The sequence below is a fragment of the Myotis davidii genome, unplaced genomic scaffold, assembly GCF_000327345.1.
Source record: "Myotis davidii unplaced genomic scaffold, ASM32734v1 scaffold189, whole genome shotgun sequence".
NCBI classification, from domain to species: Eukaryota; Metazoa; Chordata; class Mammalia; order Chiroptera; family Vespertilionidae; genus Myotis; species Myotis davidii.
The window spans coordinates 5,780,273-5,795,515 of NW_006383017.1; the positions used below are offsets into that span (position 1 = coordinate 5,780,273).

Here is a 15,243-nt window from a genome sequence, read left to right on the forward strand (position 1 = left end):
GAACATAAAGAAAAGTAAGAGCAAGGAAGTCTAATAAAGGACAGGCTAGTGTGGAATCCTAATGAACATTAGCAGCAAGCTTTTATGTGACTTGAAGAGCTCCCAAAATAAATCCTAGAAGCTGGAGATGACAGCAGTCACTTAGACAACCATTACGATGACTCGCAGGAAACACCCTTCAAAATCTCACCCCTTGAGGACACCAAAGGAGGCCCTAGCTCTGGCTGGAACATGCTTTGAGGGTTAAATTAAAACAAAAGCAAACGTTCATTATGGTAAAGACCTTGAGAGGAATCAGCCTCCTGTGCTGGAGAACATGCAGGGAAGTGGAGTGTGGCAGGAGGTATCGGGGACACCTCAAATCATGTAAGAAAAATTCACATTGCTACAATTTTCTAAGGGTCATGTAGAAATGGAGGATTTTCAGCTCCTCCCCTGTTAATTCAGGCACCCAGTGCTTCTTTGGGGCCTTAGGGATCAAGATCCAGGCCCTGGCAGAACCAATCTGATGGCTGCCAACCTTGACCCTAGTGTTTTATTGAATCTCAGGATCATCTGCGTGGCTCTCCTGTCCATAGGAGAAGCACACATTCCCTCAGACCTCCCTGAAGCAAAGCCCCGGAGAGCAGCCGCGGCATTAAATGCAGAACACGCGGCCTTAGTTTTCAGCGAGTGCCTTCTACCGCTCCGAGAAAGGTGCACTGTGGGGAGGCGAGGTTTACTTTAGGGCTAGATGCAGAGACGAGCTCATGCAGCCGTTGTTTAAAAATAAACAGCCGTTTTGAGAGTTCCTTCTTGAACTCAACTGTGCAACTCCCGTCCTCAATGTCTGACTACATCACCCCATGTTTAGAATTAGTAGCTTATTGGGCACTAACCCCTCGCACCTTCCCAAACACATTCATCCAAACAAATGACTCTTCTCGAGAGCCCGTGAGATGCAGTATGTGGCACTCGTCATGGCACTGAACCCTCATAAGAACTATGTGAAGTACTGGTGGGCTCAGGAAGGTTAAAGAAAGCACCCAAGGCCGCATCACACCCCCAACTCTCTACGCAAGGAAATGGGCAGAGACATATGTTCTAATACTTTATACTGAAAGTCCTTTCTTTAAGAGCCTCCACGGTAAATTCACACTCAGCTCCTGCCAGGCGACCGTGGTCCACCTCACTGAACGAGTGTCTTCTAAGGGGTGCGTGTAACACAGGCGCAGTCAGGAGGGCTGCTCTGAGCTAGACATCTGCCATCTCCAGCTGCTACCACTTCGGATTCGTCCTCACAGCCACCCTGCCGCAGGGATTAATCCGAGTGCAAGGCCTGAAGCCACCTGCCAGGTCCCACAGTGGGTACGTGTCCTGACGCAGTCTTCCCTCCCAGTCCAGCGCTCCCCTCTGAGAAAGCAGAACCGGGCACGGGCGCACAAGCCAGCACGCTGGTCCCAGGGCCCGAAGCAGTCGTGGGGGAGAAGCATTGCTCACCTGACTCCAGGCGCCAGCCTTCCACTTGGGGCATCTTCCTCCTCGGCACTCGCGGTGCCCACTGGGCTTAGCAAGGTGCTTACAGTGCTCACTTCCTAAAAGGCTTCCATCTCTTGCCATGCAGTAAACACTTCGTTGCTTATGCCCTCGACCACAAGAGACAGAACACTGCAATATAAAGCAATGGCAAGGTTGTTGTTGTTTTTTTTTTTAATCACATGGAGTTTGATAAAAACCTGTGTGGTGAGATGTTAAGATCACGCCTAATAGGAGTCACCATTCCCCTCTCCAGCGCGTTTTGGTGACATCGCAAGCATGACATGGGAGGAAGGCAGCAGCGGGGGAAGAATGTCCACAGCGTGACAGCCCCAAGCCTGTGGGGTGTTTTGGGGCCACTCGAGAGACTGGGTACATCTTGGTGATTTAGGCCAAGAATGAAGCCCAGGGACCTGAAGTTACCATGCAATTCTGATTTGAAAGCTCCTACTCTAAATAAGGACTTCTTTCCAGATCTCACTTCTTGCAATCTCTGACCAAAACATTCCTTCAACAGCAGGCCTCGTGAGTCACCGATTTGGATAAAGCTGCATTTCCAAAATACAACTGTGCCCAATTTCCCAATTAAATGATTGGAGGAAATTCCTCACCATTTTTCAGAGGATAAACTCTCATTTGCCCAGTCCACTGTGGGGAAGGGGGGAGAGGCACGTGGGAACTGGAAGGTAAGCTCACAGGTAAGTCTGCCAAGTTCCGGAGGGAGGCATTACCTTTCAACTCTGGTCGGCAGGTTCATCGAACTGTTTTAAGTGTGACCTTGTCTGGCCACATCTGAGAAACTTGACTTTGATTTCATATTAGGTTTCTCAGGAAGGTCTAGGAATCAAAGTGCCCATGGCATTGGGACAACAATGTGATGTGACAGCTTCCTGCAGCACAGGCAAGAGGCTGCCCCGGGGAGTGTGCTGGGATAGTCAGCGTCCCTTGCTCATTAGTGATTTTAGAAGTCATTACCACGGGATCATAAGCTTGCTGGCTCCGGTTCTTAAGACACATTATTTCCCAATATAGCGTTCCTGCTTTTCAGAGGGAAAGGAGTTTAAGAATGAAGAGAAAAATGTAAAAATGCAATGAAAATAGATTTCAAGTGTTGCTTCCTTCTATTCAATATTTCTTATTTCCTCCACTAACTTTGTGGTTTTGTTAACTTAAATTAGCAAACGGCCCTTTTATGCCTAATAGATAAATAGCTCCATGTAAAACATGTAGCCTAATATCAATTCAACCACTATTCTCAGCCAAGCATGCTCAAAGCTATACCATTCATAAACTTGCCAGACATGTTTTGCTAGTAGACAAAGCCATTATAAAAATTTCGATAGTAGCTGATAGATTTAAACATGTATCTTAACAGGTGTGGCCATGACTTGGCTTTAGGAGATGGATGCATGATTTAGAGCAGCCACTGTGGAAATCTTAATGGAGACAGGTGTGGGAGGAAGGAGCCCACTTTGAATATCTGTACCAAAACCGAAATAGCCATCATTCAACAGACAGTGCTGTGATGTGTATTACGGCTTTGGGGTATAATTCTAGAAGGCTTTCAGGATAAAGTTCCTAGGCATCTCCCTACAAACCAGAGATCCAGTGACTTGCACCTAGGCACACCTTACTATCAGTAACTAATTTTAATATTTTAAAATGTTACTTTGACAAGAAATTAACAGAAGAGCACAATTAGAATTTGGGGTGAGTCCATTTGTTTATTCAACACACATTTATTGAGCACCTACTAAGTCCCAAGAATTATGCGATGTGTTGGGGATATAGTGACGAACAAAACTGATATAATACCTCTCCTCATAAAGCCTGTGACAATTATCAAGGGATGACAGAAATAAATATATGCTTATTCATTGAGAAGAGGGTCATAAAAAAAGTCCAGAGTGGTTAGAAGAGGGCTCCCTGAGGTGTCCCCGGGGGCACACAGAGCTCATGGTCATAATACTGTGCGTGGAATGTTTTCTGCCTGCAATGGGAAAGCACTGAAGAGCTTTATGTCAGGATAAGACATGGTCTCCTTTTTGTTTCACAAATTCTACCTTGACTACTGCGTGAACCATGGGTGAGAACACAGTGTGAGTGGAAATACGAAAACTGCTTGGGAAGCTGTTGCATAGATGAGAGGTGATGGCAGCTTGCATTAGGTGCAGAGTGTGGGGTGGGAGGCTGGTGGATTGAAGCCACATCTTTGAGGTGGAAATGATAGTTCCCAAGGGACCAGCTGTGGGGTGGAGGGGAGAGGTTCCAGTGAAGGATGACTTCCAAGCTTCTGGTATGGGCAGCAGGATGGAGAAATGACATTTATGGAGATGGGGAAAACAACATTGGCGGTCACGGATATATTCAGTTGTAGGAAATGGGCTGGACTTAAAGGATATAGACTCAGGGATGGTAAATTTGGTTGATTAGAGTAATCAGATGAATCTGGGTGAACTTAGAGCAAGTCTCTGCTTAGGGATAATCATTTTAATGTGCAAACAGTACAAACTATCCCTTAATATTGAGAGGCAGCAGGGAGTTGATAGAAATGCCACTAACACTCTGCAGTGGTCATCAGAAGAGAGAGCCTAAAAGTAGGCAGCAACCTTCAGAGGCCGAATTAGAAAAGGTACAGCTTTCTCATGTTACTTCTCTGCCCGACACTTCTCTATGGCTTGAAATGCATCATCTCATTTAACTATCCCAATAACAATAGAGACTGGTACTATTATTGGAAACAATAGGTGTCTTCAAACTGGGGTAAGCACAGTGCTTTATGTATACCTCTGCCCACACGACTCCAACACCAGGGGACAGGTGTCCATCAGGAAGTCACAGCACAACGAGAATACTACATTAGCACATCACTGACCATGCATCCGAGGTCACCCAGCATCTGCCTGCCCATGAAACCGAGATGAGTGAAGCAGTCTCTAAATCTGTTGCCAGAAGATTGTTTACTGCCTGGATTAGCGAGGTCCCACACACGCCTATGTGCCTTTCCTTATTTGGAGACCAAAATGGAACTGACTTGAAAAAAAAGAATGAAATACGTCAACCTGACTCACTGCACATAGTACTTGCCTAACATTGTTAAGATCCCAAAGCAATTAGAAAATTCTCCAGGTATGTAATCTGATAGAAAACACCTTCCATTTTATGCTTTCTAACTTACCAATGAAGATAAGCAGCTGCTAGTGGAAATTTTCATCTCCAACAGTGTACTAACGGGCCTGTTATGACTTCATAAAAGAGCTGTGATTCTGATCATCAAATTAACTCAGGTTTCAGCTCCTATATTCTGAGGGAAATTTCCACCCGACCGTTTCCAGGCCTTTTGCATGGACAAGCGTCACTGAGAGCACAGTTAAATTTAGTGCGTCAGCCAGTGCGTGTTACTTACTGGCTACGTATCTGAGGGTTCCTGCTCTGGGAAATATTTCACTCCTTAAATCTGCAGCTAAAATAGCTGCCTAGTTTCCCAATAGAAATGTGACCTTTTTTCTCTGGGGAAACAACCCAAATTGTTTAGAATGATTCCCCCACCCCCAACATGGAGCAAGACTCCCAAACCATGCAAGCTCTGCCTCTCATTCAAAACATCGGGGCCCACAAGTAGCGCCCGGGGTTTGGGCTTTTGTTTCTGCGAAGCCTTTCTAAGGGCATGCTTAATGTGGAGTGTGGTTCAGATGTAGCCTCCACACTTGCCATAAACTAAGGTCTCAGAGTTTGAAATCCTTGCATTTCAGCTCCTCTGGGGCAAATAAAACTCAAGGCATGGGCAGTCTGCTCGCAGCTTGTACCAAGGGCTCTCTCTCTCTCTCTCTCTCTCTCTCTCTCTCTCTCTCTCTCTTTCTCTCTCTCAGTAGCCTCCCTGGGGACCTGGGTCTGCTGTGCTGTCCTGGCCTCATGGGCATGGGTCCTTCCACTCCTATTAAGGGGCATGGTCTCCCCGTCACCGAGAGGCCAGCAAACACCACAGTGTGTCTCCTAGAAGGGCTGAGACCGAAAGAGAATGGGACCCTGCAACTGCTGAGGCTGCCGAGGCCGGAGCATCCAAATGAAGACGGAGGATTGCCCCGGAGCCGGTAAGGGCGCCACAGGAAGCATCCGAAGGGGAGGGTGGAGGTCAGGGACTTACACAGAAGCCGGGCTGGAGGGTGGTGGGGCTGACACAGGGTGGAGTGGACAGGACTGGCTGGGTTACATCAGTCACCTAATAGGTGTGGGTCAACAGATGGTCCAGGAGGAGGGCCCTGGAGTGTCTGGCTCGGCTCTGTAGGTCCAGGGGTTCTCATCGCCAAGTGATCTAGATGCAGGAGAGTCTGTAGACAGGAGCTGTGTCTCAGAGGATGCTGACTGGCTAGTCTGAGTTTCTGAGCACAGGGCTGGCGACAGCAAGAGAGAAGCCGGGAGGCACAGACAGGCCTCAGAGGGCAGCCACCAGCAGCCAGTAAATCACGACTCTCCCAGGCTTAGGCTTTCTGACAACTGGGCAGCTCACCATCACTCTGAGACGGGTGGGCAAAGTTCAGTTTTGAGACAGGAGACCTTGCTGACTATTATTCCAGACCTTTATGATGCTCCAGAATATGAAAATAACATCGCAATCACTTCATTTAAAAACGTTCAGTTGTGTCTGTTCGTAACAACAACCAGCTCTTCTCGATTCTACTCTCACTTTGACCTTGTTTAACGAAACATAAAGTCACACCTCATCTGGAAAGTGTTTTATCAGAAATGATGCAATGCTTGCCCTCAAGGTTCCGGCTGCCTTTGCGGGTGACGGTGGCGAATGAAGTGAGCTGTGTGAGCACCACGCCATCGGGAGTGGCAAAGGGATGCCAGCCTGTCCCTCCTGCTACACTGAACAAAGACAGTGAACACCAGGACATGGATTTAGGGATCAAAGTTTCAGATACTAACTCAGCGTAAGGCCTGGAAAACCACATGGGCCTGTCACATAGCAAAAAGTTAGCCAGTGTGTATGGAAACGAGCGAACCCTGAACCCTGCAGCCCTCGTAGGGTGCACTGTAGATGAAATGCCATGCTTTCCTAAAGGCCACAGAGAAAGCCACCAGGGCAGGTGCCAGCTCATCTGGTGCAATGGCTCTCAATTCTGAGGCCTCCCCACGAGCAGGCCTCCACTGTCGCGGCACCATCGGAAACCACGCTGGCCACCTCCCACTGAACTCCCACCTCGAGCGGGAAAGGGCTGCAGGACCCTGGCTGCATTTGATCCCAGCAGCAGCCTGTGGCTCGGGACTGTAGGGCCCCTTTTCTAGATCAGCAGGCTGAGGATTAAAGAGGGGCCACCACTTGCCCAGGCTTACAGGTAGGGAGTTGGGGAGCCAGGCTTCCAGTCTAGCATGCCCCGCCTGACCACCGTCTTCCTCACGCTAGCCTGAAGGGAGGGCCTGGCGGGGAAACAGGCTGCTCACCTCTGCTTCCCAGGCGGCCACAGAAAGCAAGGACCTCAGAGGAATGTTCCTGAAGACTGTTTTAGAGACCTCTGCTTCCTTGGTCTCCCAAGAGGAGAGCAGCTACGCAATGTTAGGACTGTGACTTAATACTTCCCAAAATCGTTAGCGCCCTGGGAAGAGAGGCGCCATGAAAAGCAGATGGGCAGTCACAGCAGGAAAAGGCCACAAAGACTTACATTTTTGATATTTAGTTTATATATTTAAATGCCATTTAACAAAGAAAAATCAACCAAAAAATGAGTTCGTGTGTCATCTCTGACACGCGTGTCATAGGTTCGCCATCACTGATCTATACTCAAAAGAGGTGTACACAGTTAAGTGAAACGGCGCATGAAGACAGAGCTCTTCATGTTTTGGCCAAACAGTATAAAAATCAACACACGTTCACTATCTCCATGACTACTTCTGTTCAGCAGAGTCTTTTACCGTCTCCTAACATGCAGTTAAAAAGGTGAGTATTTAAAAAAATATGTTAACTAATGGAACCGAAGATTAAGATTCTAACCGGGAATTTGCTGGGTGAAGGAGGGACTCAATCTGGCAAGATCTCGCCACGTGAATGGGACGAGCTCCTTTCCTGAGGGCACAGGCCTGGCACAGAGCCTCCACGCGGGACTCCCTGCTGCAGTGCTCTTCACTCCCACACACGACGACCACTCCGAACACCGCATCTTCCAGCCACAGAAGACAGGAAACAAGTAAAGAAAGACCACGTCTTTCCTGCCCCATCCTTTCCTCTCAGACTTATTGTCTAAGAGCTACTGTGTGTCCCGTGTTTTCACTGTGCTCTTTCTTAACTGTCCTGACACACAGATTCCACACTGTAATCACCATCACCGAGAACAGACCCCTCACTTCCCTGCTCACTAAGCTCTGCTGTGGGAACGTTGCAGGTCTTTGTCAAAAACACTTCTTATCGGGGGAGTGACACATTAAGGGATTTTTCATCGAGGCTCCCACAGCACAAGAATGGTTCTGAAGGGGGCACCAGGGAGCCACAGGCCTTAGGAGGAAGGGGAGAAAGCTTTGCCAGGAAACAAGGGCCATGACTTCAGGGCGTAAAGCCAGTGCTAACAGCCGGCCTGATGGCTGTGTGTGCCCCGGACCACCGTGGCACTTATTACCATGAAAAGGCACTGAGAAAGCATGAGATTGGCAGGGAACACCCTGGAAGCTCAGCTGTGAGAGTCATGGTCATTCAGTTAGAGGCAGCATTAGGCCGTCATCCCATCTCCACTGCCCGCCGAGCCCCGGGCCTTTCCAATGCTTCAAAGGCCTCAGACTGTGGAGAAAAGGGAGATGTGCATGTCACTCTGGGCACACCCTTGAGGCTGCCATCAATACTGCAGCCAAGTAGGTGGCCCGGTGTGGGCCTCCGAAGGGAGGGGTAGGACCAGGCAAGTAAGGGGGGCCGAGGAGAGGTGCTCCTGCCACTGCCTCTCATCACCCCCAAGAATGAGGAGGCACAGGGCTCTCCAGCTGCCCCTCCCCGCCTCATCATGGAACAACTTCATATGGGGGGTGAGGGCTGTACTTGTAAATGTTAACATTAAACATAGCAACACATATGCCCTTAGCTATGTAAGTTGTGAAGCCCAAATTGGGTTCCTTTTGTTCTGCAAGAGCATAAATATTACAGCTTTTCTAGTTACAAAGACAGAAAACCAAAGCCAAGAAAATCTGCATGAGTAGTATCTATTGTGGCCATATCCAGTGGTACCTCGGAATGAGCGGCATCTCACGTCACCAGCCCTGTCCCTGCCTGCCCTTGGCTTCCCCATTCTCAAGCACATGCACTCTTTTTACACAACTTCTCCCTCGGTGTCATATGTAATTGTTATTGTAACCGACTTCAGGAGGATAATGATACTGGCATTTTCAGGAAAGAGGTGAAGATGGTGCCAAGACTACACTCATGCTTGCACAGGATTATCTATGAGGGCAGTTAGGAACTTGGGGAGGGTGGTGGATGAGATACTGGGCAGTTAGGAAGTCAGGGAGGGTGGTGGGTGAGGATCCTTACTCTCAATCATTGCAAAGGTCTGATAAGAAATTGATAGAAAAGCTATGGCTGATGGGCATGGTGACCCAAGTTTCTTGGCATTCTGAAGGTGGACCGTGACCGGAGGCCCAGGCGGGAGGGCTCAAGGTTACCCAGAGATGTCATTCTGCTAGAAGATGACAATGCCAGGAATACCCAACCCGCTCATGACTTGTGCTATGTCACAGGCAGTCAGAAACACCCAGAAGCTTAAGTCACCGTTGGGAACGTTACCATGGAAAAGTAAACCCTGCAGGTGGTCTCTGGACTTGCCCATACCTAACCAATGCCCAGTCCTCGAATTGCTTCCTCCTACCAAACGGCTAGTCCATGTGTTGTTCAGTTCTTAACAGATACTGGGACAGAGTTCATTTAATTGCATTTTCCAGTCTTGCTTTTGTTGCCTGCCTGGCCCTTCCTTCATCAACCTGGTGTGAAAGGAACATTTTTACATGCCACTACATCAAACATCTTAATGCCAAAAAATTTACCACATTCTTATGAAAGTAGTTCATGTAATCAGTTTGCTTTGGGGCAGATATTAATGCCACCCCAGAGCTGAGAAGTGCACACCTATCCGGGTTTGTACCCAGAGAACTATAGTTCAGCGGGAGGGAAAGGGTCATTTTAACCATTATGACATTAGATGCCCGACCTCCAATTCTGCATTGCTGTACTGGGGGTTCCGATAAGACCAAGTCACTGTCAATATGCACTGTTCTAGTTCTTTGTGGCTTTTCTTATCTCCTCCCCCTGCTTATCTTTTGGTAAAGGAATGGCTCAAAAGTACCACCATGGAAGAATGACTAGAAGAAATAAAAACCAGCTACAGTGTAAATGGCTCACAACATGGAAGACCTAGCATTCGAAGTGGCTGGAATTAGGTTTGCTTTTCTGTGAATTTAAATTATTCCTATACTACTCTGAGATTTATTCAGATGGAAATACAAGGGTTGAGGCAGGAGAGGGTGATAGTTATGAACCTGGTGTTGGAATTAATTGGACCTCGTTTGACCAGTGCTCCCTCTTCCTTTGTGATCTTATGCAAAGGAAGATGCCTAACCACAACAAGCATTTCTTTCCAATTTTGTTCCGAGAGGCAGAAGTGATGGTTAATAAGAAGCTCAAATGCAGCATCCCCCAAACAGATGTCCTGGTCTTCCTCTGTAGCACTCCTCTCCTTAGAGCAGTGGTTCTTAACCTATGGGTCGAGACCCCTTTGGGGGTCGAACGACCCTTTCACGGGGTCGCCTAAGACCATCGGAAAACATATACAATTACGTATTGTTTTGTGATTAATCACTATGCTTTAATTATGCTCAATTTCTAACAATGAAATTGGGGGGTCACCACAACATGAGGAACTGTATTAAAGGGTCGCCGCATTAGGAAGGTTGAGAACCACTGCCCTAGAGCCTCCCCATGGCAACCAATGGACGCTCCACCTCCCACTTGCTCAGAGCACAGCTGGGAGTCATTCTAACTCCTCCTCTCTTGTGCCCCGTATCCAAGCGCTCAGCTGATCCTTCATCTCTCCCTTAAGTACATCAGACTCCCCCACTCTCACCGCTCCCATCATGAACATTCTCATCTGAGCCACTGCAATGGCTTCCTAATAGTCTCCCTGCTTCCATGTTGCTCCTCCTGCAGCTTCTTCTAACTTCAGAAGCCAGAATCATTCTTTTAAAAAAAATTCATGGCCCGGCCGATGCGGCTCAGTAGTTGAGCATGGACTTAGAATCATGGTTCGATTTCTGGTCAGGGCACATGCCTGATGTCGGACAGCTGATCAATGATTCTCTCTCATCATTGATCTCTCTCTCTTCTCTCTCTCTCTTTCTCTCTCTCTCTCCCCCTCTCCCTTCCTCTCTGAAATCAATAAAAATGTATAAAAAATAAAAAGTATCATAAAACAAATTTATGTTCCTATTCAATCCCCCTCTCTCCTCAATGGCTTCCTACCTCACAGGGTGTAAGGAAAAAACCCTTCATGCTCTAACCTTCCTCTCCCCTCCCATGATCTACCCCATGTTCCTCTCCCTCAGCTTCATCTCTAATTTCATATCCCACCCAACCCCACCTCCCACCCACACAGGCCTCCTTGCTAGCACTGAGATGTGCCTCCTGTGCTCCTCCGGGTCTTGCCCTGGAATACTCTTTTCCTGGATATCCACGCGGCTTGCTTTCATATTTTCCCAAATCTCTGCTCAAATGTCACCTTTTTAATGAAGACTTGCCTGAACTCCTTCAAATTACAATTCTTCCTCGCTATTTATTCTATCCCTCTTCTCTAATTTAGTTTTACTGATGTCAGCAATCACTTTCACAAAATATCACTTGCTTTTTCTTACTTTGTTTGTTATTTATAGGTTATCTCCTCAGCCCCACTAGAATGTACGCTCGGTGAGTTCAATAACTTTTGTGTGTTTTGTTCATTGCTACATCCCCCGAGGCTAAAGCGGTGCCTGGTTTATGGAACACACGCCCACACTTATGGGACACACAGATGAATGCAAGAAACAGTGAATGAGGAGTCTCTACTGGAATCTGGAACCACTTACATCACAAGCATTCTTAAGGATTAAGTAAACATTCTGCACAATGCCTAGCCCACTGTACAGACCAAATACATAAAAATACATAACTCCTGCTCTCTCCTATCTCCTGTGCCTGTTGGGTCCGAAACCGGCTAAGTACTCTTGTGGTTTAATATTTAATGTACAGTTACAACACCAAATGCTGCACCAGGACATCTCAGAGGGAGGTTATCTGAGAACGTGATATGTGATTACAGAGGGCAGTGGTAGCAGCAAGGGACTCAGGATGCCACACTGCCCTGGAGAGCCAGGACAGACATCCCCCACACCATGGGTGTCACATGTTTCTCCTCCCCCAAAATGTCACCTTAGAACAATACCTTTGCCAGATGGGAAAATATAGTGTACAGATTTAAAGTAACCTACAAGAAATGTAATGGATGAGAATGGGTCCTATCTAGGCCAGGTTAAGATCTATTTTCATTCTAGCTGGAGATACTGAAAGCAAAACCTGAAGGCTCACACTGTTCTCATTTAGAAAAAGGCCCTAAGCGTGCAGGAGATCCAGGACTACACAACCAGTGCGGGTCCTGAGACTGCGTGATGTAGAGTAAGTTTGACCGACATGAATCATGGTCACCTGCCTGTACCCTCCACAAACTGACCACCACAAGCCTCTCTATTAGTGGATCATTCTTACCCAAATATCAGGGGCAGGCCATGTCCAGAAAGATCTAGTTTTAGTCCAGCAGATCCCTCCCTCGCTGTGCCATGCCACACGATGTGGGGGCTGTCACTGTGCCCGGGGGAGCCCACTCTTTTCAGAGCTCTGGTTTGGGAATGCCCGGTGACCAAGCCCAGCTTCTGAGCTCCTTTAAAGATCACTCAAAACCAAGTGCAGTGTTAAAATGGTTTATTCAAAAATGCAAATATTCAGCTACCTCCCACTTTTGATAAGTAAAATAAACAAAACCAGGAACCTGGCTGAAACCCTGGGGCATGTTCAGATGTGAAGGACTAAGTTCTATGGCTTTTATAATGCAGAAGGGTGCTAAATGGGTTCTGGGCAAAAGACTGTTTCTTTTATGTGTCACATTTCAGTCAGTATTTCTAGAGGTTTTGAAAGTGGGAAAGCTTTGGGGCTTGGGGGACAGTCATGTCTGGATCCCAGATTTACTGATTATAAGATGCTGGGAAACTTGCTTAGCCTCCCCGCAGTTCAGTTTTCCTGCCTACACCACAAGGTCCATTTTTCAAGGATTACATGAGGCTTAGCAATTATGCATACAAAGGACCATCCCAGGGCTTGGCTCACAGCAGGGGCTCAGCAAATGGGACCTTTGGTATTATTTCTACACTTCCGGTCAAATCTATTTGGCCAACTGCAGATGTGGCACCGTTTTGGGCCACATCAAGACATGTAAGACTGGTCATCCTTTGGTGACTGGGATGTGGAGAGACTCATTCATTCAGGGAAGCAAGCTTTTCAGGAGTGGCTGTGTCTTCTCACTTTTTGTTTTATTTCTTGAACATTTGTTTGTGCCCAATTTAAGTTTATAATTAGGTAAAAGTCAAAACTCAATTTCTAATTTAAAAGGCTTTTTACATAGTCCATTGTTAATTTGAGGTTCTAGTTAACTCTGGAAGGTGGCCCCCACTTGCTGGATAGAAAACTAAGACTTCTACATTGGCACCAATGTGCATGTCTTCTTTCAATAAAAATTTCTGTGGTCTCCCGTCAAATAAAGTCTTCCCCTTGTGGGGGAAATCCAGTATTTCCTCAGGGCCAGGTCCTATCGTAAAACTTCTGAGGTCACGACAGTGTCTTGGGTCCATTTGGCTTGCCTTCCCTCTACTGGTAGCTGTCCTCTCCGTCTCCGTGCCTGAGTCACTATCAGGGGTGTGGCCACTGTCAGTGACCTTTTTGAAGAAGAGTTGAGAGATTGTCCTTCTAAGGCCAGGAGATGCATCACCTGAAACGTTCCCTGACGCACAGTCTCAGAGCTGAGCTGCTGTTCTGAGTCTGCATGTGTGTCTGTGGCGTGGGGGGTGGAGTTGAGTGCACGTCATTCACTGTCTGCGAGAGCAGGGGCCGTTGGGAAAGGGGAACGGGGTGTCCTGTGGTGGCAGAACTTCAGAAACTTTCCTCCCCAGAAGGTCATGGCCTGAAGAGCCAATTAGTGGCACACATCTGGGAAAGCTGGGCACCTGCCTACGGCTTCCGCCATGGGTTAAAAAACTGGTGGGGAAACCCGATGATCTCTGCAATGTAGGGATTGTCATCAAACATGGTGGGGAAATGCTGCAGACTCTCCCAGGAGGACATGGAAGGGAAATTCTATAAGAAATCCACCAACTACGGGTGGGGGTGGCAGTACTGCCTAGGGGGCACTTGGCAATGTCTGAGGACACTGCTGATTGTCACAACGAAGAGGATATGCTATTGACACCCAGTGGGTAGAGGCCACGGGTGCTGCTAAACATGCCACAGTGCACAGAGCAGCCCCAACAGAATTATCTGGTCCCAAATATCAGCAGTACTGAGATAGGGAAACCCTGCTTCATACCTATTTACAACCCATGGAACACTTTCTGGACCAATCACTGTCTTAGTTCCAAATCAGAGAGGTAGTCTGCTATTCCCTAGATAAAATGTGAACTAGGACTAATTCTACTTTTAAAAGAGCACCCCCACAAAAAAACCCTAAACATTCAACTCTGACACCAATTCCTAGATAGAGCTGGACCATGACATCCATGCAGAGTCTATCGTGGATGAGGGAGGTACTGTTGTTTGAAACGTAAAATTAAAAGCAACATGTACGTATGAGCTGTCAGCACCATCAGAACGATCCAAATGTATGAACACGTTGGAGTAACCCAGGTTTTCTTTCCTTTCTTTTTAAAAAAGATGATTTTATTGCTAACCCTGGCTTTCTCAGAGATGCCCATTCTCACTTATGCCTTTCTCTCCAAAGTTGGTCACTCCTGCCGAAGTGGCCACGCAGAGGGCCTATGGGTTGCCATGGGCACGTTTGTAAGCTTTACAAATCCCCTCCTCCCCCAAGGAAGGAACACGTGACACTGCTTGCTGGTTTGCAGATTTAGTCTGGTGAAACAGCTTGGAGACCTTGAATTTTTAGCTCATCTTTTGACTGACCTTGATAGCTTCCTGGGATCCTGCATATTTTATGGAAAATTTAACTCTCCAGAGAGAATTGCTTTCTGATAGCTAATTCTCAGTGTCATTCCACAGGGCCTGCGGCTGTGCCTTCAACTCTAACTTTTGACTAGGAGTCCTCTTTCTCTTCACCAGATGTCTCTGCAGGGTTTCTCCCCCTCAGCACCATTTCAGCACTTTGGATGGGAGAATTCATCCTTGTTGGGGGCTGTGCTCTGCACTGTAAATGCTCAGTGACAGCCCTGGCTTCTCTTCACTAGAGGCCAGCAGCAGCCCCAGCCCATTCGTGACAACAAACGACATCTCCAGACACTGCCAGTGTCCACTCGTGGTGGGGTCAGGGTCAAAATCACTCCCAGCTGAGTACCATTGAATTCTCCCCAGCTTTTGAGAAAGTCCTTCAACAAGCTCTCCAATGGAACTGATTTTAATTGACCTGATGGGGGCAGGGCACACAGCTTCTTTTGGATGGAGTGGTAAAG

General features: G+C 47.5%; 1 protein-coding gene across 1 annotated transcript in view; it reads right to left on the reverse strand.

Moving 5' to 3' along the window:
• ADAMTS9 (ADAM metallopeptidase with thrombospondin type 1 motif 9) overlaps positions 1-15,243 on the reverse strand; it is a 157,143-nt gene that overhangs the window by 36,498 nt on the left and 105,402 nt on the right. The window contains exon 29 of the mRNA XM_006779145.2: positions 1,480-1,647. Coding sequence (XP_006779208.1) covers positions 1,480-1,647 — 168 coding nt within the window. The remainder of the gene's footprint in view (positions 1-1,479; positions 1,648-15,243) is intronic.